At 44.1% G+C, this 22,569-nt stretch overlaps 1 protein-coding gene across 2 annotated transcripts in view; it reads left to right on the top strand.

The window, feature by feature from the left end:
* Window positions 1-22,285, top strand: part of FBXO8 (F-box protein 8) — a 122,527-nt gene extending 100,242 nt beyond the window's left edge. For both annotated transcript variants that reach the window (XM_033942664.1, XM_033942675.1), the window contains 2 exons: window positions 10,415-10,611; window positions 21,660-22,285. In XM_033942664.1, the coding sequence (XP_033798555.1) occupies window positions 10,415-10,611; window positions 21,660-21,847 (385 nt within the window). In that variant the 3' untranslated portion in view covers window positions 21,848-22,285. The remainder of the gene's footprint in view (window positions 1-10,414; window positions 10,612-21,659) is intronic.
* Window positions 22,286-22,569: the final 284 nt, after the last annotated feature.

Raw genomic sequence — 22,569 nt, 5'->3', positions numbered from 1 at the left:
GGCAGGTGTTTACCTTCTGGCCAGCTCCCTCCTCACTGCCGCATTTGTTTTTGTGCACAAAGCCACGGGCGGCGGCTCCAACGCATGCATCGTGCACCTGAACCGGAAGCCTTCTCTCTGACGTCACAACATCGGAGAGAAGACTTCTGGATGAGGTACGGGACGCACAAGGAGCCACTGCCCGTGGCTTTGTGCACAGAAACGAATGCGGTAGTGAGGAGGAGGGAGCCGACCAGAAGGTAAGGCATCCGGGGATGGAAATGAGGGAAACATCACATCGCTCTCAAGCCAGCGCTGGCACAGTCGCCACAGGCCGTGGTCTGGAATCGGCATGCAGGCCTTGTGTTTGACACATGTGCTTTAAACTAAGACCATGGTTAAACTTTTTCCTATTGCAATGGATTTTCAACAGTTCTTTGAACAGCCGAAAGTAAATTCGGTGGTGGCCTCAGGTGACCAAGCACACTGCCCTGTGTGAGCTGAGGGAGGAGCTAACCTGAAAGATTTTCAGGATCGCAGGGTAGACCTGGTCTTGAGGAAGCTTTTTTAAGTGGCTTCTTGAGGTATTAAGGCAGCTGTAGCTGCCTCCTTTACTGTGCATGCTTGTTGCACGAAGTTGTGCTGAGATCCTTCAGTGGAGGATGACACCTCACCCCCCCCTCCCCCAGCTCATGCTGGAAAGGGTTGATTATGTGGCAGATTCCTTGTATGACCTTATTCAGGTGCTAGGCAACGTTTCTGCTTATGCTGTTTTGGCTCGCAGAACGGTCTGGATCCACCACTGGGCTGGAGATTCTGCCTCCAAAGTAACTCTCGGCAGGCTGCCTTTTAAAGAGTCAAATGCTTTTTGGAAAGGGGTTAGATGACCTGATGGCTAGTGTGGCGGACCGCCTTCTTAAGTCCCTCCTGAACAACAAGCCTCGATGTAAAGTGTAAAGTGTTCCTAGAGGAGGTTGCAGCAATTTTCATCTCTCCCGCAGGTTTTGCCAAGGTTCCTCGGGCTCGTCTGGCTAGAGATATTCCCAAAATTACAGACTATGCTATAACAATCCCAGACGCCAACAGGCTTCAGGTTCTCACTCCAATGCCTCATCTAAGAAGTTGCAATGTTGCCAGGTACCTTAGCCCTGCTTCCCTGCATTGCAGGCCGGTTATTGGCCCTCCCACAAGAGTAGGAACAGATCTCAATGAGTGCTGGACATCATATGGGAGGGACACAAGAAAAACTTATTTCGCCTTCCTCCAGATCTATTTATGGACTCTCCAGCGGGAAGACTGGAGAAAGTCCTGAAGGTCAAAGTGAGTTTGCAGCGTCTCTTGGACATTCAGACTGTAGAACTGGTTCCTGAACGTGAATTGGGCTCCAGCAGATACTCCCTTATATTTCATCATGCCAAAGAAAGGCTCAGAAGACTGGAGACCCATCCTGGATCTCGTCAGTAAGTGCCTTTCTACAGATTCCGCACTTCCACATGGAAACTGTGCATTCCGTCGTTGCAATGGTGGCTATGGGAGAATTTCGGGTTTCACTGGATTGTCTACATATTCCTATCTTTCCGGGACACTGGAAGTATCTGAGATTTCATGTTCTTCAGCAGCATTTCTAATTTGCAGTCCTACCCTTCTGGTTAGCAACGGCCCCACACACATTCACCAAAGTGATGGTGCTGGTAGCAACGGGGGTCCTAGAAAGGGTGGTAGATGCATGGAACAGTCTCTTGGAAGAGGTGGTGGAGACAGACTGAATTCAAGAAAGCATGGGATAGGAACGTGGGATTTCTTAGAGATGGTTACTGCAGATGGGCAGACTGGATGAACCATTTGGCCTTCATCTGCCATCATGTTTCTATATCTGGACAATTGGTTGATCAGGATACTGTCCAAACTGGAGGGATAGCATGTGGTAGAGACTATGGTGTCCTACAGCATTTAGGCTGGGTTAGTTCAAGAAAATGCTGATTCTATCTCAGACCTTGGACTATCTCGGACTTCAGTTTGATATGCTCCAAGACCATGTTTTTCTTCATGCAAACAGAAACTTCAGAAACAAATCATGGATATTGTAGCGATTCTGAGTCCCACTTCTTGGAAGTATCTGCAAGTCCTGGGATCTATGGTGGCCTCCTTGGAGGTGGTGCCCTGGGCTTGGACGCACATGTGATCACTACAGCAGAACCTCCTGTCCCGTTGGTTTTCTTTCAAATGCCGCATCCCTAGACAGAACCAGTGCAGAACAGTCTGCACTGATTGATTCAGGGAGCTGCTCTCGAAAAGGATGTACCCCTCAGGGTCACAGAGTGGATTACTCTGACAACAGATGTGAGCCTCTTGGGCTCGTTACAGGGATTGTTCCATCCAGGGCCAGTGGTCTCTTCATCTGAGGTGCTGGTAAATCAACCGTCTTGAGCTTAGAGCTATTTGGTGGCGCTAGGAGCTCTACAAAACACCCTGAAGGGAAAAGCAGTATAGGTGTGTTTCGACAATCTAAATATACAACTCCCTTATTCTGTAATCGCACACTCCTCAGGAAACAAACAATGGCATGGAAGTGGCATACGTTAATCATCAAGGGGGCACCAGAAGTGCTCCTGTAAGTCAGGAGGCTTGAATGCTGTTCCGGTGGGCAAAGGTCCACCTTTTGGCTCTTTCAGCAGCCCATGTGGCCAGCAAAGTGGACTTTCTCAGTCACCAATTCCTGGACCTAGATGAGTGGTTTCTCTCTCAGAGAGCATTTTGCCTCATTGTAAGTCGTTGGGGTAGACCCTCTTTGGACTTTATGGCTTCAGCCAAGAAAACCAAAGTCAAGAATTTTTATAGTCGCAGAAAAAAAACAGGAAGCTTAGGTCTTGATGTGTTAGTTCAGCCCTGGCCAACTCAGTAGCTCCTTTATGTCTTTCCTCCCTGGCCTATGATGAGTTGGGTCATTCGCAGGATTGTGACTCATCCAGATCTGGTGATCCTAGTAGCCCCAGACTGGCCTGCCTGCCCATGGTATGTGCTCCACGTATCAGCAAAAGTGGAAAGAAGAGGAAACGAGAGCCAGCGTAGTTAAAAGGTGAAGTGAAGAGGCTATTGGAGACACAAAAAAAATCATTTAAAGAATGGAAAAAGGATCCAAATGAAGAAAATAAGAAACATAAGTACTGGCAAGTTAGATGCAAAGCATTGATAAAGACAGCTAAGAAAGAATATGAAGAGAAATTTGCCACACTTTTAAATTGGAACATATAATTGCCAAACAACTGGGACATTATAGAAAATTTAAGGATGTTTGGGAACCATTGACAAAATTCTGTAAGGAGTGTTTATTGACTTTGCCCTTCGATTATACACATCCAGGGTGGGTGCAAAATACCTTTACTTTAATTCATTGTTGATTGCAATTTTTGTGTGTATAAGAGGGGGGAGAAGAGACATGTATTTGTTATGAAATATAATTTGATTAAATTTAAGTGCTGTTTAAAGTGTAAAATGTATGTATAATATGTTGCACTTATTGTTAGCTTTAAAATGAATTAAGATATATTTAATAAAAATTTAAAAAAAAAAGATAAATTTACAAAAGAGGCGAAAACTCATTTTTTTTAGGTACATCAGAAGCAGAAAACATATGAGGGAATCTGTGGGACCTTTGGATGATCAAGGAGCAAAAGGGGTACTGAGGGAGGATAAGACCATAGCGGAGAGACTGAATGAATTCTTTGCTTTGGTCTTTATGGAAGAAGATTTAAGAGATCTTCCTGAACCAGAAATGGTCTTCAAGGGTGATGATGCAGAGGAACTGAAAAATCTCGGTGAATCTGGAAGATGTACTAAGCCAAATTTGACAAGTACATCCACGGGTACTAAAAGAACTCAAACATGAAATTGCTGACTTGCTGTTAATAAGAGCATAAGCAATGCCTCCACTGGGTCAGACCTGAGGTCCATTGTGCCCAGCAGTCCGCTCATGCGGCGGCCCAACAAGTCCAGGACCTGTGCAGTAATCCTCTATCTATACCCCTCTATCCCTTTTTCCAGCAGGAAATTGTCCAATCCTTTCTTGAACCCCAATACCGTACTCTGCCTTATTACGCCCTCTGGAAGCAGATTCCAGGTGTCCACCACACGTTGGGTAAAGAAAAACTTCCTAGCATTCGTTTTGAATCTGTCCCCTTTCAACTTTTCCGAATGCCCTCTTGTTCTCTTATTTTTCGAAAGTTTGAAGAATCTGTCCCTCTCTCCTCTCTCTATGCCCTTCATGATCTTGTAAGTCTTTATCATATCCCCTCTGTTTCCTCTTCTCCAGGGAAAAGAGTCCCAGTTTCGCCAATCTCTCAGCATATGAAAGGTTTTCCAAACCTTTTATCAGACTTGTCGCTCTCCTCTGAACCCTCTCAAGTAACGCCATATCCTTCTTAAGGTACGGCGACCAATATTGGATGCAGTACTCCAGATGCGGATGCACCATCGCCCGATACAACCTGTCGCTAAAATCGTCTGTAGTACCTGAAGATTGGAGGGTGGACCATATTATGCCCAGGATTTTTAATAAGAGCTCCAGGGCAGATCCGGGAAATTACAGCCCGGTAAGCCTGACTTCAGTGTCGGGCAAAATAGTGGAAACAATTATAAAAAATAAAATAGTGCAACACGTAGACAAACATCATTTAATGAGACAGAGTCAGCATGGGTTCAGCTGAGGGAGATCTTGCCTCATCAATTTGCTTGACTCTTTTGAAGGTAACACATAACATAACATGAATTCTTACATACTGCAACAACCTCACGGTTCTGTACAGTTCACAAACTAGAGAATACTAATCAATCATAGTATGAGCACGGCAGACTAATCAAAATATTTGCCAAACAAATATGTTTTTTAACATATTTTTCTAAAAGCCAGATAAAAAGTGGAAAATGATATATAAATGCTAGCTTCTTTTTCCAAGGTGGGGGGCAGGCCTTATCAAGGAGTGACACAACTGACGCCAGCCTAAGCAACTGGGGGGCTCTCTGCTATGGTCACCCCTTCCAGGGCAGGTGGTCCCCATCAGAAAGCAGGTGGTCCATAAATTGTCTAGAACTGAGAGCCATTTGGTCGGTCTTGCTGGAGTTGCAATTCTTCCTGTCAGGGAAGGCAGTCAGGCAAGGCAAGTCAGACAATGCCACCACAGTGACTTATGTGAACAGACAAGGAGGCACCAGAAGCACTCCCCTTTGCCTGGAGGCAAGGATGTTATTCCAGTGGGCAGAACTTCACTTGCAAGCTCTCTCAACTGCCAACTTGGCAGGGTAGATAATATCCAGGCCGACTTTCTCAGCAGGCAGACTTTGGATCTGGGGGAGTGGTCTCTTTTAAACTAAACTAAACTAAATCTTAAGTTTGTATACCGCATCATCTCCACAGAAGTAGAGCTCGACACGGTTTACAGGAAATGATATAGAAAGGAACTCCAAAGAAAAGTAGAAGAACTTGGTACAGAGAAGTTTAGAGAGACTTAGTATATCGAAGAGGGAGACGTTGTTACATTTTAGAGAAAAGCCATGTTTTTAAATGTTTTCGGAAGAGTTGGAGGGAGGTCAGATTCCAAAGCGGGATAGTAAAGCTGTTCCAGAGTTCGGTGATCCTGAAGAAGAGGGGTGTCCTTAATTTTTCTGCATGGGATATGCCTTTTAAAGAGGGGAAGAATAGTTTGAATTTTTGAGTAGATCTGGTGGTGTTGGGATTCGAGGAGTTCCAAGATAGTGGAAAAAGGGGAGGAAGGAAGCTGTGTAGAGACTTGAAGGTTAGGCAGGCGCATTTGTAGTGAACTCTTAAGGATTACTGGGAGCCAGTGAAGCTTAGACAGAAGGGGGGAGACATGGTCGAATTTGCTTTTTGCAAAGATTAGTTTAGCCGTGGTGTTCTGAATCCGCTGGAGTCTAAGAAGGCTTTTCTTTCTTAGGCTTAGATAGATGGAGTTACAGTAATCCAGTCTGGAAAGAATGATGGATTGAACGAGGACAGCAAAGTGTTGTTGATGGAAGTAGGATCTCACTTTCCTTAACACCTGAAGATTGAAAAAGCATTTTTTTACTAGGGAGTTAAGGTGGTTGTTAAAGGACAATGTAGAATCAATGATGATGCCCAGAACTTTGCTTGAGTGTTCAAGCTGCAAAGTGGTGCCAGAGGAAAGTGGGTTGAGGGTGGGTAGCTGATCTAATTTTGGGCCGAGCCATAGTAGTTTTGTTTTGGTCTCATTTAGTTTCATTTGTACGGTGAAGGGCCCAGGATTGGAGGTTTGATATACATGAAGAGATGTTCTCAGAGAGATTGGTGAGGTTAGAGTTGGTCTCGAGGAGGACAAGGATGTCATCGGCGTAAGTGTAAAGCGTTTCCCAGGGGGATAGTTGGAGGAGTTTCAGGGAGGACATATAAACATTGAAAAGAATCGGAGATAGAGGTGAACCCTGGGGAACTCCACAAATCAGTTACCAAGGGAGGGAGGAGGAGCCATTCATGTTAACAAAGTAGGAGCGGGAACATAAGAATTTTGAGAACCAATCTAGGACTGTTGAGTTTATGCCAATTTCAGAAAGTTGGAGAATTAGTATATCATGATGGACAATATCGAAAGCCGCAGAAAGAACAGTGAACTTATTGCAAGAGTGAAGTTGTTGGACCTTTGAGATTAATGAGGCCATTAGGGATTCGGTGCTAAAGTTGGGTCTGAAGCCGTGTTAGTAGGGTAGGAGAATGGAGAATCTCTTAAGATAGGATGAGAGTTGGGTGATATTATGGACTCCTGCATCTTGGTCAGGAGAGGAATATTTGCTATTGGGCGATAGCTGGCTAGTGTAGAGGGGTCTAGATCTGCTTTTTTCAGAAGTGAGGATAATGCAATATGTCCCATTTCTGCAGAAAATAGACCTGAAAGTAGAGCAGAATTTATAAGTTTGGTGAGAGATGAAATGGCTTGTGTGGGAATTTTCTCGTATAGGTAGGAGGGGAAAGGGTCCAAGGTACAATTGCAGGATTTCAACTTGAGGCAGAGTTTAGCATTTTCCCTCATTGTTCATTATTGGGGCAATCAGACATGGATCTAATGGTCACAGCCAAGAATGTGAAGGCATTTTGCTTCTACAGTCGATGCCCTAGTTCAGCCCTGGCCCATGGAGCAGCTTCCCTGTTTTTCTGCCTTGGGCCATGGTGGGTCGAATCATTCCATGGATAGTGAACCATCAGGGGTTGGTGATTCTGGTGGAGCCTCTGACAGAAGCTTCCCTTATGGTTAAGACAGTGATTTTGGTTGCCATAGTCTCGCCAAGAAGGATCTCAGAATTGCAGGCCCTCTCATGTAGTGAACTCTCTCCGTTTCACTGAGTTGGGTGTTTCTCTAAGCACAATTCCTTCCTTTCTGAAGGTAGCTTCTGCCTTCCGTGTCAGTTAGGCGCTTTGTTTGCCCTCCTTTCATCTTACTGGTTCAGTGAAACAAGACAGCAGTGGATTTCCCCAAGCCATCTCAATAATGACCTATGGCCTTCTTTCTTAGGAAATTATCCAAACCTTTTTTTAAACCCCACTAAGCTAACCGATTTCACCACATTCTCTGGCAATGAATTCCAGAGTTTAATTAATTAATTTAATTTAATTCTTATATATCACTTATAACCGTGAGGTTTCGAAGCGGTTTACAGAAAATATACATTAAGGAATATAATAAAATAAAATAAGTAAGATAGTTACTTAGAAATTCCCTTACTGTCCCGAAGGCTCACAATCTAACTAAAGTACCTGAGAAGAACAATTAGTAAATAGTAGAGAATTAAAAATAAAGATAGTGGTAAAATAAGATTAGAAACATCCTAACAAGAATACATTGATCTCTCTTCAGCTACACTTTTAAAGCAAAATGCACATTCCTAACAATACAATGGAAAAACTAAAATTAAATTAAAATAAAAATATAAAAGTCCGTTAGACACTAGAATTCTAAAGAAATTTGAAATGAAGAAAAGAAACTTTAGAATTTCTAACAAGAAGTGTATACGAAAGCTCTTTGTTAGTGTTTGTAACAGTGGACATGAGATTTAATTATAAGATTTGCACTGAATGTTCTCTTGCTTTGAGTCTCAGAGTCACAATGTAAGACATTTTCTCTCAGCCGCTGCCAGACAGGTGAAGGTGGTCAGAGACGGGTCTGATGCAGGTTCTGAAGCTTCTATTAATATTGAGGCGGTCATCATGAGAGGTTCCAGAGCAATGAGACACTTGCCAAAAATAGGGACCCAGAATGGGACACATCGTATGAAGAGCTATTTTCTCTGGTTTGTTTTAAATCTACTACTTTGTAGCTTCATCACATGGCCCCTAGTCCTAATATTTTTGGAAAGAGTGAACAAGCGATTCACATTTACTCTTTCCACTCCACTCCGTATTTTATAAACCTCTATCATGTCACCCCTGAGCTGTCTCTTCTCCAAGCTGAAGAGCCTCCTTTCTCTTTTCCTATGGGAGGGGGGGTTCTTTTGTACCAGCTGAAGGGGAGGAGTTTAAGATCTTAAAGTAACACCCTTCTACAGATTCGCAGTTAGTGGGAATCAACAGTTTATGTATGGACTCCTGTGCATATTAACAGAAACAATATTATCGATGTAAGAACCTAATCTTTTGTTAATTAAGAAGTGTATGTTATGTATATAATTTTATTGCCTATTGAAAAAGGGAGTGTGGCAGCAGATTACTAACTGACTCTTCTTAAAAGGAAATCTCAGCATTAGGTATGTGTGGTATGCAGACTGACTGACTTAGAGGTCCTTTTACTAGCTGCTTTAAAACTAGCATGCACTTACTGAAAAGGGCTTACTACAGGACACACTCAAGTGTCCTACAATAAGTTCCCAATTGGCAACTGTAAAAATAATGGTTAGCCTAGGATTACCATAAAAACCCTTAGAGGGGCATAATAAAAAAAAAATAACACCCGAGGTTCGTGGCAGTTTGGGTAGAGGGGTGATCGCAATCCTACAGGAGAGATGCCCAATTTCTCCTGCCGCGATCTGAGCAGGAGGGAGCCCAGCTCATCCTGCCCCAGCAACCACCCCCCCCCCCCTCTGATCTGATGCGGGCAGGAGAGTGCCCAACTTCTCCTGCCCCTGCAACCCCCCCATCACCCTGATCCGATACGAGTAGGAGGGATCCCAGGCCCTCCTGCCCATGACTCGACAGCCCCCCCAGAACCCCCGATCGCCCCCAGAACCCCCGATCACCCCCCCTAACCTGCAACTCCACGACACCCCTGACACCCCCTTTTATCTAAAATCAGTTGGCCAGACGGACAGGTCCCAAGCCCGTCCGCCCGGCAGACCGCCATCTGCCGAATGGCGGGCCATAACGCCTGATTGGGCCAACCCAGCCCATGTGCCTAATTCCCCACTCACAGGAGGTGCCTAAGGCAGACGGGCTTGGGACCCGTCCATCCAGCCAACTGATTTTAGGTGAGGGGTGGGGGTCGCAGGTTGGGGAGAGCTGTTCGGGGGGGGGGGGTTGTGGGCAGGAGGGCCTGGGATCCCTCCTACCCGTATCGGATCGAGGGGGTGAGGGGGTCGCGTCTTGGCAGAAGGGATTGGCTATCCCTAACCCCCCCCGAACCGCGGCACATCAGGGATAGGATCGTATCAGGGGAGATGAGGCATCTCTCCTGCCACGATCGTTGCGTTGTGGGATGAGCAGGTTGCCGGGGCCGCTGTGCTGATCGCAGCAGCTGCAATCAGCTCAGCGACCCCTGTTCGGCACTTATACCTGTTTTGACTTGGTCTAAGTCAAAACGTATAAGTGTCGACTAGGCAACCTGTTAAAACTTTTGGTTATACCTGCTGTACGACTAAGTCTAGGTCGGTCCACCTCCCGCCCTTTCACCTCCTCTAAAAACACCTCTTTTCGCTCTAGGCGTTTAGAGGCAGGGAAAAGGCCTAAGCTGGTTTTGATTATCGGTACTTGCACGATCTGGCTTTTTGATCATCCAAGCACCGATTAGGCCACTTTTTAGATGTTTTTTTTTTTTTTTATTATGAGCCCCCCATCCTCCCTACCATAGTTAAAACATTAGTTAATTACTTATTTAATACTGATTTTATTATATTATTTATTCCTTCAATTCATAAATTTCACTATCTAATTTTATTCTTATTTCATTCTCCAATTTAATAATCTAATATAAAAACTCAATGAATGGTGACATTAACACATGGCCCATAATGGAAAATCAGCCATTTTACTGCTATGGTAAAAATGACCTTAGTATGCAAAAAAACACCCATGTGAGGATGCACTAAGGCCACTTTCTACCTATGTTAGTAAAAGGACCTCTTGGAGATTTATTCTGTACTCCCAATTATGCTCAGGGTGGGTTATTTTTCCAAGGGCTCTTATCAGTTTCTCTTTATTTTTAAGGCGAGATGTTCTGGATGACCTTGTGACTTTGCACAACTTTAGCAATCAATTCTTGCCGAATGCACTAAGAGAATTCTTCCGGCACATTCATGCTCCTGAAGAACGTGGCGAGTATCTTGAGACTCTCATAACAAAATTCTCACACAGATTCTGTTCATGCAATCCTGAGTTGACAACAGAGCTTGGACTTAGTCCTGGTAAGAGGATTTGGCACTACTGGAGTGATTTTATTGCTCTCTCTGCTTGTCTTATGCTCCTATTCACTGAGCTGCGATAGTTGGTGATTCAGTCATTAGGCATGTAGAGAGTGAACCGGGAAATTACAAACCGGGATGTTTATGGCCAATCAGGTACTTCCTTAGACTCCTCCCTAAGGAAGTCCCTGATTGGCTGAGGCACCCCAGGCCTTTCCCAAGGGAGGCGCCTCAGGGTGTGGCCTAAGGCCGGTATCACAGTAGAGGAGCAGGAGCAGGAGGACTTTGCCCTTCCTCCTGCTCCCGAAGATCACGGGACTCGGGAGGCCTGAGGAGCAGGAGGGACTGGGCACTCCTCCAGTCGGACGGCCTAATTCAGGGAGAGAGGTGGGCCCGGCCCAGCCCGGCCAGGTGGCGTTTGCGATGGCAGGAAGGAGATGGCATCCCTCGTGCCTTGTGTTCGGCGGGGCATCGGCGTACGCGGGGGAGGGGGCATCGGCGTACGCGGGGGAGGGGGCATCGGCGCAGGGGGGGGATATAACCACGGGCTGGCAATTGTAGTTAAAACCACGGGCTGGCAATTGTATAGAATATATTAAAAAAGGAATATTTCCTTTTTTATGTATTCTGTAAAAATTGCCAGCCCATGATTTTAAAGGGTAGGAGAGTCGATAAGAAGTACTTTGCATGCTATTTCCCCTAATTTGCATGCATGGATTTTAATCGGATCGCAGGACAGGTTTGTGAATCGGGCTGGAGGGAAATCTGCTCGCTAAGGGCTCGCAAACCGATTGGTACACGATCGGTTTACTTTGTGAATCTAGCCCTTAGACTTGGTACTTAAAAGGTAGATAGGACTAGTGGTGGGCTCAAATAAGAGGAAGTAAGTTAACCACCTACGGCCTCTTTTATAAAGCCGCGCTAGCGGCTGTGCTGTGCTAATGGCCCCGAAGTCCATAGAGATTTAAAGGGCTTTGGGCTGTTGCTACGTGGCTTTGTGAAAGAGACCACTAGTTTAGAAGAATAAAAACAGACCTGAACTTAGGAGCCTTACTTTTAAGGCCCTAAAATTTTCTGTCAAAAATCTTGAAGTCTACAAATTTATTTTTGGAATGAAAACTTCTACTAATTTATGCATGTCAAAGTGAGATACTTCAGTCAAGTACTTAAGGGTTTTTGAAAACTGAAGCCATATTTAGGATTAAGGGCAGGAAAAGGAGGCGCACTAAGTTATTCTAGCCCCGAGGGGGGGTCCCCAACGGATCCCCATGAACCCAGGAGACATCCCCGTGGGTTCCACAGGATTCTCGTTGTCCCCATTCTGTGCATCTCTCTATTCTGTATCCCAGCTTGCAAGTTGCATGCAGAAAACTATCTGTTGTGTTTTCAACTCCACCTCCTTCCCTGCTCTTGCCCCCTTAGTTTTCTATTAAGCAAGTTGCTGAGAAGTGTTTCTGCTCTGCATTGTAGTTTTAGAGGGGGTAAGTGTTCTTTGGAGGCTTGGTGCTCAGAGGTTCCCACCTATTGGAACCACTTCCTGGGAGAAGACGCAGATTCGCACAGCATAAGTCTGCTGCTAACAGGATCAGCTTTTATATTTTTTGAGCTCAACAGCCGTCCCCCTGCATAGCTGCTTGCATCCCTGATTTAATCAGGAGCTTGAGCGCAGGCTGTTTGGCTCCTTTTCTGCATGGCCAGTATTAACAATAGGCTGGTTGTGTGGTCCTCTCCCCTTTTGCGGTGCAGTTTTCTAGCTGTTGAGACTCAATCTGACCTCAGTCCGACTGGCAGCCAGAAGATCAGGTTCATCTAGTGAATCCATGAGGCAGATTTCTTCTCCATTGATTCCAGCTGAACTCCTATGCTGAAGCATGGCACAGTGAATAATGCTAGCCTATGGGGAAAATCGGAGGGCGGTCCCCAAAAGTTGAATTTAAAAGTTTCTAACCCCAGAGCCTAGGTCCCCCACTTCTAAAACCCCTTTCCCTGTGTTTTTATTTCTTTCAGGGAGGTCTCCATGGGCTGATTTTGGAACGATTTTCTTGTGGCAGCCATCTTAGATTTTAAACAATATTTAAAGTAGTCTGCTTCTTTGTGGGAGGACAGTGGTCAAAAGGTGGTAGTGACATTGAATCAAGGGGAAGACCATACGGTGAGCTGGCTGTTAAAGGCCTGTGTACTTTTGAGCATTATTTCTACCTTGCTTCAAGAGTTAAAGCTAGAAGTTCTGCAGTTTCCCCTTCTCGTTCAGTTATGAAAGGGTGGTAGATGTATGAAACAGTCTCCCGAAAGAAGTGGTGGAGACAGAGACTGTGTCTGAATTCAAAAGGCGTGGAATAGGCACGTGGGATCTCTCAGAGAAAGAGATAATGGTTACTGTGGATGGACAGACTAGATAGGCCATTTGGCCTTTATCTGTCATCATGTTTCTATGTTCTACGAATCTGATCAAGTTTTTTCCCTCGCAACCGGACATCATTAAGTTGGTCTTGGACTACCGGGAGTCACCAGAGGGATTTTTTTCAAATGGCTAAAACCATGGCCAAGCTGTATCTGATGGTGCCAGATTCGAGCTACAGTACAAAGGCTACTGGCTCTTCGGGTCATAGAGCCTGTCTCTGATGCAGAATCGGGCTCAGGCAGATACTCCAGATACTTCATCATGTCAAAGAAGGGCTCAGATGATAGGAGGCCCACTCTGGACCTCAAGTCAGTCAATGCAGCACTGAAGATACCACACTTCTGCATGGAATTTCTTGCCTTCCTCGATTTGACAGAGGTCTATCTTCACATTCCCATCTTCCTAGCCCACAGGAGGTAGTTGTGATTTCATGTGCTAGAAAAGCATTTCCAGTTCTCCGTGCTTCCTTTGGTCTGACCACTGCACCTCACACCATTACCAAGGTGATGGTGATAGTAACAGCTCACATCTGCAAAGCTGGGATTCAAGTGCACCTGTATTTGAACGATTGGCTCATCAGAGCTCCGTCCTGTATTTGGACGATTGGCTCATCAGAACTCCATCCGAGGAAGGCAAGTTGGCGGGTTTTTTTTTTAGTTCAATCATCTTTATTGAGAGTGGTGCAACTCCTCCAGGACATGGGATGGATGGTCATCCTCAAGAGCAGTCAACTGGAACCGACTTGGCGCCTGGATACATGGGAATCTTCGACATGGCCTTAGACCAAGTGTTGAATTTCCAGAAGCAGAGTTTGGAGCTGCTACAGAGGCCAGCTCCCATGGCATGGTATTATCTGCAGGTACTGGGATCGATGGCGGCAATCATAGTGATGGTTCCTTGGGCCAGAGCGCACATAAGACCCCTCCAAGATTTTCTTCTCTCTCGCTTGTCCCCTCGTACTTGCTACAACAATCACTCCCATGGCTACCTACAGCAAAGAGCAGCCTGCAGTGGTAGCTGTGGACAGCTGCCCTTTCCAGGGACTTGCCTCTTTGCATCTTCTGGGTGATATGACTGATGCCAGCCTTTACAGTTGGGGGGGATGTCATTACAACAGATGCCCAGCCCAGGGACGTTGGACTCTGACTCAGCAGAAGTAGTCCATAAATCACCTGGAACTCGGAGCCATTCATCTAGTGGTTCTGGCACTGAAGCCTCTGGAAGGCAAGGCAGAATCGTCTTAAACAATGCGACAGCAGTAGCATATGTCAACAGGCAAGGAAGCACTAGAAGCGCTGCATTTTGCCTTGAAGCTCAACTCCTATTCTGATGGGCAGAAGCTCACTTGTTGGTTCTTTCAGCCATACATGTAGTAAGAGTGGAAAACATGCAGGTCTACTTTCCCAGCAGACACTTGACCTGGGGGAATGATCACTGTCTCCACAGGCATTGAATGCCATAGTTTGACAGTGGAGGGCCTCCTCAGATGGCCTTAGTGGTGAGCGCCAAGACGCATCACTTTTACAGCCACAGATACGAGCTCAGAAGCGAAGAATTGGAAGTGTTAATCCAACCATGGCCGTAGAATGAGCTCTTATATGTGTTTCCCCCATGGCCCATGCTCTGTTGAGTCATTCCAAGGATTGTGATCCATCCTGGGTTGGTAGTCCTAGTGGCACCTGATTGGCCTCGCAGACCATGGATTGCGGACTTGGTCAGTCTCCAGAGTGACAAAGGTCTCAGACTGTCGGTCCAAGTGGATCTTCTCAGGGACTGGTTCCTATCGAGAATCTGGAACACTTTGGGCTTACGGAATTGCTCTTGTGCGTGCTCCCCCTGACAAGTAAGAGTTATTCGGACGTGGTTGTCACCACATTGCTCAGAGCTAAGAAGCTGTCCATGGTGGCAGCCAATGCTAATATAGTAACATAGTAGATGACGGCAGATAAAGACCCAAATGATCCATCCAGTCTACCCAACCTGATTCAATTTAAATTTTTTAAATTTTTTCTTATTAGCTATTTCTGGGCAAGAATCCAAAGCTCTACCCGGTACTGTACTTGGGTTCCAACTGCCGAAATCTCTGTTAAAACCTACTCCATAATATATTTGATTATATGGTAGGAAAGGGTGGGAAGGGGGGTGATAAAAGTTTATGTTTTGTACCAATGATGATTATTAAGTGATGTATTTATTGTTAATTTGTTTGAACATATGTCACACTTATTGTAAGTTTGAAAATGAATAAATAATTTTTTTTTAAAAAACAACCTACTCCAGCCCATCTAAACCCTCCCAGCCAAACGGCCATATACAGACACAGACCGTGCAAGTCTGCCCAGTACTGGCCTTAGTTCAATATTTAATATTATTTTCTGATTCTAGATCCTCTGTGTTCATCCAACACTTCTTTGAACTCAGTCACCGTTTTCCTCTCCACCACCTCTTTTGGGAGCGCATTCTAGGCATCCACCACCCTCTCCGTAAAGTAGAATTTCCTAACATTGCTCTTAAATCTACCACCCCTCAACCTCAAATTATGTCCTCTGGTTTTACCATTTTCCTTTCTCTGGAAAAGATTTTGTTCTCCGTTAATACCCTTCAAGTATTTGAACGTCTGAATCGTATCTCCCCTGTCCCTACTTTCCTCTAGTCTAGGGTATGCATATTCAGGGCTTCCAGTCTCTCCTCATACGTCTTCTGGCGCAAGTCTCCTATCATTTGTGTTGCCCTCCTCTGGACCACTTCAAGTCTTCTTGCATCCTTCACCAAATACAGTCTCCAAAACTGAACACAATACTCCAAGTGGGGCCTTACCAGTGACCTGTACAGAGGCATCAACACCTTCTTCCTTCTACTGGCTACGCCTCTCTTTATACAGCCCAGCATCCTTCTGGTAGCAGCCACCGCCTTGTCACACTGTTTTTTCGCTTTTAGATCTCCACACACTATCACCCCCAAGGTCCCACTCCCCATCCGTGCATATCGGCTTCTCACCTCCCAGCATATACGGTTCCTTCCGAGTATTAATCCCCAAATGCATTACTCTGCATTTCTTTGCATTGAATTTTAGTTGCCAGGCATTAGACCATTCCTCTAACTTTTGCAGATCCTTTTTCATATTTTCCACTCCCTCTTCGGTGTCTACTCTATTACAAATCTTGATATCATCTGCAGAAAGGCACACTTTTCCTTCTAACTCTTCAGCAATGTCACTCACAAACATATTGAACAGGATCGGCCCCAGCACCGAACCCTGAGGGACTCCACTATTCACCTTTCCTTCCTCCGAGCGACTTCCATTAACTACCACCCTCTGGCGTCTGTCCGACAACCAGTTTCTAACCCAGTTCACCACTTTGGGTCCTAACTTCAGTCCTTCAAATTTGTTCAACAGCCTCATATGAGGAACCATATCAAAGGCTTTGCTGAAATCTAAGTAAATTACATCTAGCATATATCCTCGATCCAGCTCTCTGGTCTCTGGTCAATCAAAAAATTCAATCTGGTTCGTTTGGCACGATTTACCTTTATAAAGCCATGTTGCCTTGGATCCTGTAACCCATAGATTCATGGAAGTACACTATCCTTTCTTTCAGCAACACTTCCATTATTTTTCCAACAACCAAAGTGAGGCTCACCGGCCTGTAGTTTCCTGCTTCATTCCTGTGACCACTTTTGTGAATAGGGACCACATCTGCTCTCCTCCAATCCCCAGGAACCACTCCCATCTCCAGAGATTTGTTGAACAAGTCTTTAATAGGACTCACCAGAACCTCTATGAGCTCCCTTAGTATCCTGGGATGAATCCCATCTGATCCAATCGCTTTGTCCACCTTCAGTTTTTCAAGTTGCTCATAAACACTCTCTTCCGTGAACAGCGCAGAATCCATTTTTTCGTGTAACTTTGCCATACAATCTCGGTCCTTCTCCAGGATTTTCTTCTGTGAACACAGAACAGAAGTATTTGTTTAGCACATTTGCTTTTTCCTCATCACTTTCCACATGTCGGTTCCCAACATCTTTTAGTTTAGCAATTCCATTTTTCATCTTCCTCCTTTCACTAAAATATCTGAAAAAATTGTCTCCCTTTTTTACATTTTTAGCCATTTGTTCTTTCGCCTGTGCTTTCGACAGATGTATCTCTCTCTTGGCTTCTTTCAGTTTCACCCTGTAGTTCTTTCTGCACTCCTCTTCTTTTTTATATTTCCGGAATGCCAACTCTTTCGCCTTTATTTTCTCTGCCACTAGTTTGGAGAACCATATCGGCTTCCTTTTTCTCTTGTTTTTATTTATTTTCTTCACATAAAGATCTATAGCCATTTTTATCACTCCTTTCAGCTTAGACCACTGTCTTTCCACTTTTCTTATGTCCTCCCATCCTGACAGCTCTTTCTTCAGGTACTTTCCCATTGCTTTAAAGTCCGTACTTTTGAAATCTAGGACTTTAAGTATCGTGTGGCCACTCTCCACTTTAGCCATTATATCAAACCAAACCGTTTGATGATCCCTACTTCCCAAGTGAACACCCACTTGAACATTAGAGATACTCTCTCCATTTGTGAGGGCCAGATCCAATATCGCTTTTTCTCTCGTGGGTTCTGTCACCATTTGTCTGAGAGAGCCTCTTGAAAGGCATCCCTACTTCTTTCCAGTTCCGCAGACTGAACATTCCAGTCCACATCTGGCAGGTTGAAATCTCCCAACAGCAGCACCTCTTCTTTCCTTCCAAACTTTTGGATATCCACAATCAGATCCTTATCAATTTACTGCGATTGAGTCTGAGGTCTGTAGACTACACCCACGTAGATAGAAGTTCCATCTTCTCTTTTCAGAGCGATCCATATGACTGGAAGTTCTTACAGCAGTGTGCGGTGAATGATGTAGAGCAGGGGTGTCTAACCTTTTGACTTCATTGGGCCGCATTGGCTGAAAAAAATGTTTATGGGGCTGCACAAATTCTGCAGCAAGATAGAGGAGGGAGCCAGCAACACGGTAAACACCCGGGGGCAGCAGAGGGAAAACACTGCATCACCCTCAACCGGGGACACACAAAATACTTCACAGGGCCACAGGTTGGACACCCCTGATGTTGAGCCTTTGCGAGCTCCAATTTCAGTATTCCTGGACTTTTGCAGGAAGGACTTTAGAAGAGGCCGTCGGTAGGTTCTCTGAAAGTGCAAATAACAGTCCTTTACTGTTTCCAAGCTCACGAGTGAAAGAGGCTCCTTGGCTTCTCATCCAGATGTTGCCCGGTTCATTAAAGTGGCTCTGCGGCTGTGACCTCCAGGTGCGTTCCCCTTTCCCTTCCTTGAACATAAGAATTGCCGCTACTGGGTCAGACCAGTGGTCCATTGTGCCCAGCAGTCAAAGACCAGCACCCTGAGACTAGCCCTACCTGAGTATGTTCTGGTTCAGCAGGAACTTGTCTAACTTTGTCTTGAATCCCTGGAGGGTGTTTTCCCCTATGACAGACTCCGGAAGAGTGTTCCAGTTTTCTACCACTCTCTGGAGGCATCCCTTATGGATCTTACAGTCAAGACTGTTTGTTTTCCTGGTGGCAATTATGTTGGTGAGACAAGTTTCCGAGTTACAAGCTCTTTCCTGCAGGGAGCAGTTCCTTAGAATCATGGAAGCAGGGTTGTCTTTACGCACAATTCTGTCCTTACTGAAAGTAATCTGGACCTTCCACCTTATGAAAAAGGATAAAAAGTGATACATTTGCTTCTTCAGTACCTCAAAGTTACCAGTGACTGTCACCTTTCGGATCATCTTTTTGTTCTGACCAGTCATGCCAAGAAAGGGAGGCCAGCATCTGAAGCCTCTATTTCCAGATGGATTAAAATGATCACGCTCTCCACATATGTGGGCTGTGGTAAACAGCCACCAATTGCATTTAAAATGCACTCCACCAGAAGGATTGCTGTCTCATCTGAGGAGATTTGTAGATAGCTACATGGTCTACCCTATATACCTTCACCATGTTTTATATGAGGTGGACATAGCAGCCAGGAAGGATGCCGCTTCGGGGCCTCAGTCTTAAAGGCAGGCATAGTGGGCCCACCCTAGATTCTGGGGACTGCTTTGGTATGTCCCTATCATTTCAGGACCACTTAGCACATTGCACTAGAAAGAAAGATTAAGTTCTTACCTCGGTAATCTTCTTTTTTGTAGATGTGTCTCATGGTCCTGAAACCCCGCCCTGTAAATGGTTTTTTCCTGCCTTCTGTCTTGGGATCAGTCTGGATTTGAAGAATTCTCCGTCTCTCAGGGAGCCGAGAAGATATACAAAAAAAGCATAGAACACAATCGAGACCGTACAGTCTGGTTTAAGTCTCTGCTCGATAGCAGGACATGCAAGTAGCTATGAGCTCTATATATGATCAATAATTGCTGGTTGCACAAATTTAAAGGTTATAATGTTAATTACTATGTTTGTTACAGAGCAGAACAGCATTGTGGTGTCAGGGAATTTCCCTGTTTTCCTCCTTCCAGTTATGTATGTTTATTTATTCAATTTTCTATACCGTTCTCCCAAAGGAGCTCAGAACAGTTTACATGAATTTATTCAGGTACTCAAGCATTTGTCACAATCTACCCAATGTACCTGGGGTAATGGAGGGATTAAGTGACTTGCTCAGGGTCACAAGGAGCAGCGTGGGTTTGAACCCACAACCTCAGGGTGCTGAGGCTGTAGCTTTAGCCACTGCACCACAAGAGCAGCACCCTGAGAAGGAGGTGGAGTTGAAAACATGATTAACAGTTTTCTGCAAGCAACTTGCAAGTTGGGATACAGAACCCAATTGTTTCAGGACCACTAGATACATCTACAAGAAAGAAGACTATCGAGGCAAGAACCTAATCTTTCTTTAGAAGGAAACTTTAAGAAAAAACTAGCACCTGGAGTCAAAGCCCTAATTTATAACTGAAGAAATTGCTTATGCCTCAACTGTATTATCCTAAAAACATCAGGAAATATTTATATTCCCCCTCCCCAACAGAAATAGGAAATCCTTCTTTCTAAAGTAATTTTTCAATACAATAACCTTATTCAGCTTTGAAACAAAGACCAAGAGAGTGGAACATAATGAGCTATCATGAGTGGTTTCCAAAAAAGCTGTTAAATTTCCAACTCCCTGATACTAGAGTTTTCTGAGACCAATAATATTATTTAGTAATACCAATGGTATCCACATTAGACATAATCAAAACTTCTTTGAAATATTTTTTTCAACAGCATCTCAGCTGATGATAATGGATATACTGAAAAATTTAGAAACCTCATATTGTTAACTCTATTCTGATTTTCCAACTTTTCAGTCTGCTTATGTAGATATGTATCTTTAATCCCTGATGTCCCTGCTTGTTGTAGCATCCCAATTTGAAGTTCATTTTTCTTATAAAAAGCATCTAACTTTTGCATTTTACGGTCCAAATCATTCATCTTAGAGACAGGTTGTTGGGGAGAAAACAGAGCTTTTGTAACCAACCTATTAGCATTGCTTCAATTCACTTTACCACTTTCCAAACATTTATTAACGAGGTCTGAGAAAATTCAGTCTCTTCCATTAGAGTATCCTTCGAGAAGTCATCCGGCTTCAGGAAGGATATTATAGCAGTTGCTTGTGGCTCTGAACCTTGCAATGCCAAACCACACCCAACCAGAGGAAAAAACTTCAGGGAATAGCAGAGAAGGAATGAGTGGTAGAGGGGATTGCCGAACCTCTGAACTTAAAGAAGCCCCTGATTCAATACCAGGACTAGAAGGTGAAGAAGTAGCAGTCTTAAAATAAAGACAATAGATCGGTGGTTCCCAACCCTGTCCTGGAGGAACACCAGGCCAATTGGGTTTTCAGGCTAGCCCTAATGAAGCAAATTTGCATGCCTATCACTTCCATCATATGCAAATCTCTCTCATGCATATTCATTAGGGCTAGCCTGAAAACCCGATTGGCCTGGTGTTCCTCCAGGACAGGGTTGGGAATCACTGCAATAGATGTTTCTCAGTTGACCCTTCCATAGTAGAGGTACTCACTGTTGGATGTTTAATTTTGGCTTTCCAGTTTCCGATGCTTGAGAGAGAAAGAAAAATACATACCTCAAACAGGGAATGTCTCTCGAATCAAATATAGCCACCTAGCTCCACTGTGGCTTACAGAAGGAGCCTGGTGTGCCCCTTAGGCCACACCCTGCAGCTATGCTACAGGGAGCTGCTTTTTTTTTTCTCAGATACCAGTCCTGCCCAGAAGATTTCAGAGGATCCTGAAGCTCCTTGCTAAGAATCACTAATGGGGCTAGATGTCCTGTACTTGCAGTTTCATTCCCTTCTCTCTAAGGTTTCTCTCTGGTACCGGTCCTGCCCAGATGACATCAAACATAAATCTCTTTATTAATCTGTTTATCCCTGTACAGGTCTGTTTCATACATGGCAGAATGGATTTATAAATGTTTCTGATCTCCTTGTATGAGATGTCTTCTCATAGAAAATAATCAGTTAAAATAATTTTTTGAGGGAAGAGGTTAGAGGTGAATTGATGTTCTTTTTTAACCTAACTTTATTTTTCCCTTAAAAGTACAGAGCTGAACTCCAATGCAATGTCTTACATGCATTCTGTTTCTCTAATGAATTTGTTTTCTTTTATTTCTTTAGATGCAGTGTACGTGTTGTGTTATTCTTTAATTCTGCTGTCCATTGACCTCTCCAGCCCTCATGTGAAAAACAAAATGTCGAAGAGAGAATTCATCAGAAACACACGACGAGCTGCTCAAAACATTAGTGAAGATTTTGTGGGACACCTTTATGACAACATCTACCTTATTGGCCATGTTGCTGCGTAGCACAGTTGTTAGTTATTAGTTTCTCGGACTGAGCAATTAAATCTAATTACGTGGTAAATATAGGGGTTACGCTAGTGCTGGTCATTCTAACCTCTGTATAAAATTAAACTTCATATGTTCTCTTTTCTTAGCCGTTTACCATGGAAACTGACAAATTGTACTGAATATTTTTGGTAAAAATATTTTTTCTTATTATGTTTTGCACAAAGCAGTGGCACTAGTCTGACACAGCCACTGAGACTGTTAAACTGGCTTAACAATGTAGGGCTGACAAAAGGTGTTAGTGGATTTAAGCATTAGGTTTGCTTGAAAACATTAACCAGTTCCATTCATTAAAAATGTAATTTGTACATATTTAACTAAAGAGATTTATAATCAAATATAAAATTTTAATTATGTAAAATATTTTAACTAAAGCATTTTTCTCTCTAAAAATGAGTATTGACTTTATTTCCATATTCCATAAGAAGTAGAATTGAGGAGAACTGTATCCACAGCTTGTTCAAATGAATTGCCTTTTCTCTTAAAATATATGGTCCTGATATTCAAAGGTAAAGTATATTTGCTACAAAATGTTTTATTCTACAGTGTTCAGTCTCAAAAAATTAATTGGTAAAAATATGTCAATTTTCAACCAATCCCAACAAAACTCTGTTAAATCAAGCAACAAATCATGAATGGAAAAAACTATTCCCCCCTCCCCCCCCAAAAAAAAAAAAAAA

This window comes from Geotrypetes seraphini, chromosome 1, assembly GCF_902459505.1.
Source record: "Geotrypetes seraphini chromosome 1, aGeoSer1.1, whole genome shotgun sequence".
Classification (NCBI taxonomy): Eukaryota; Metazoa; Chordata; class Amphibia; order Gymnophiona; family Dermophiidae; genus Geotrypetes; species Geotrypetes seraphini.
The sequence above is the reverse complement of the archived record's forward strand: the minus strand, read 5'-3'. Positions and strand labels throughout refer to the sequence as shown.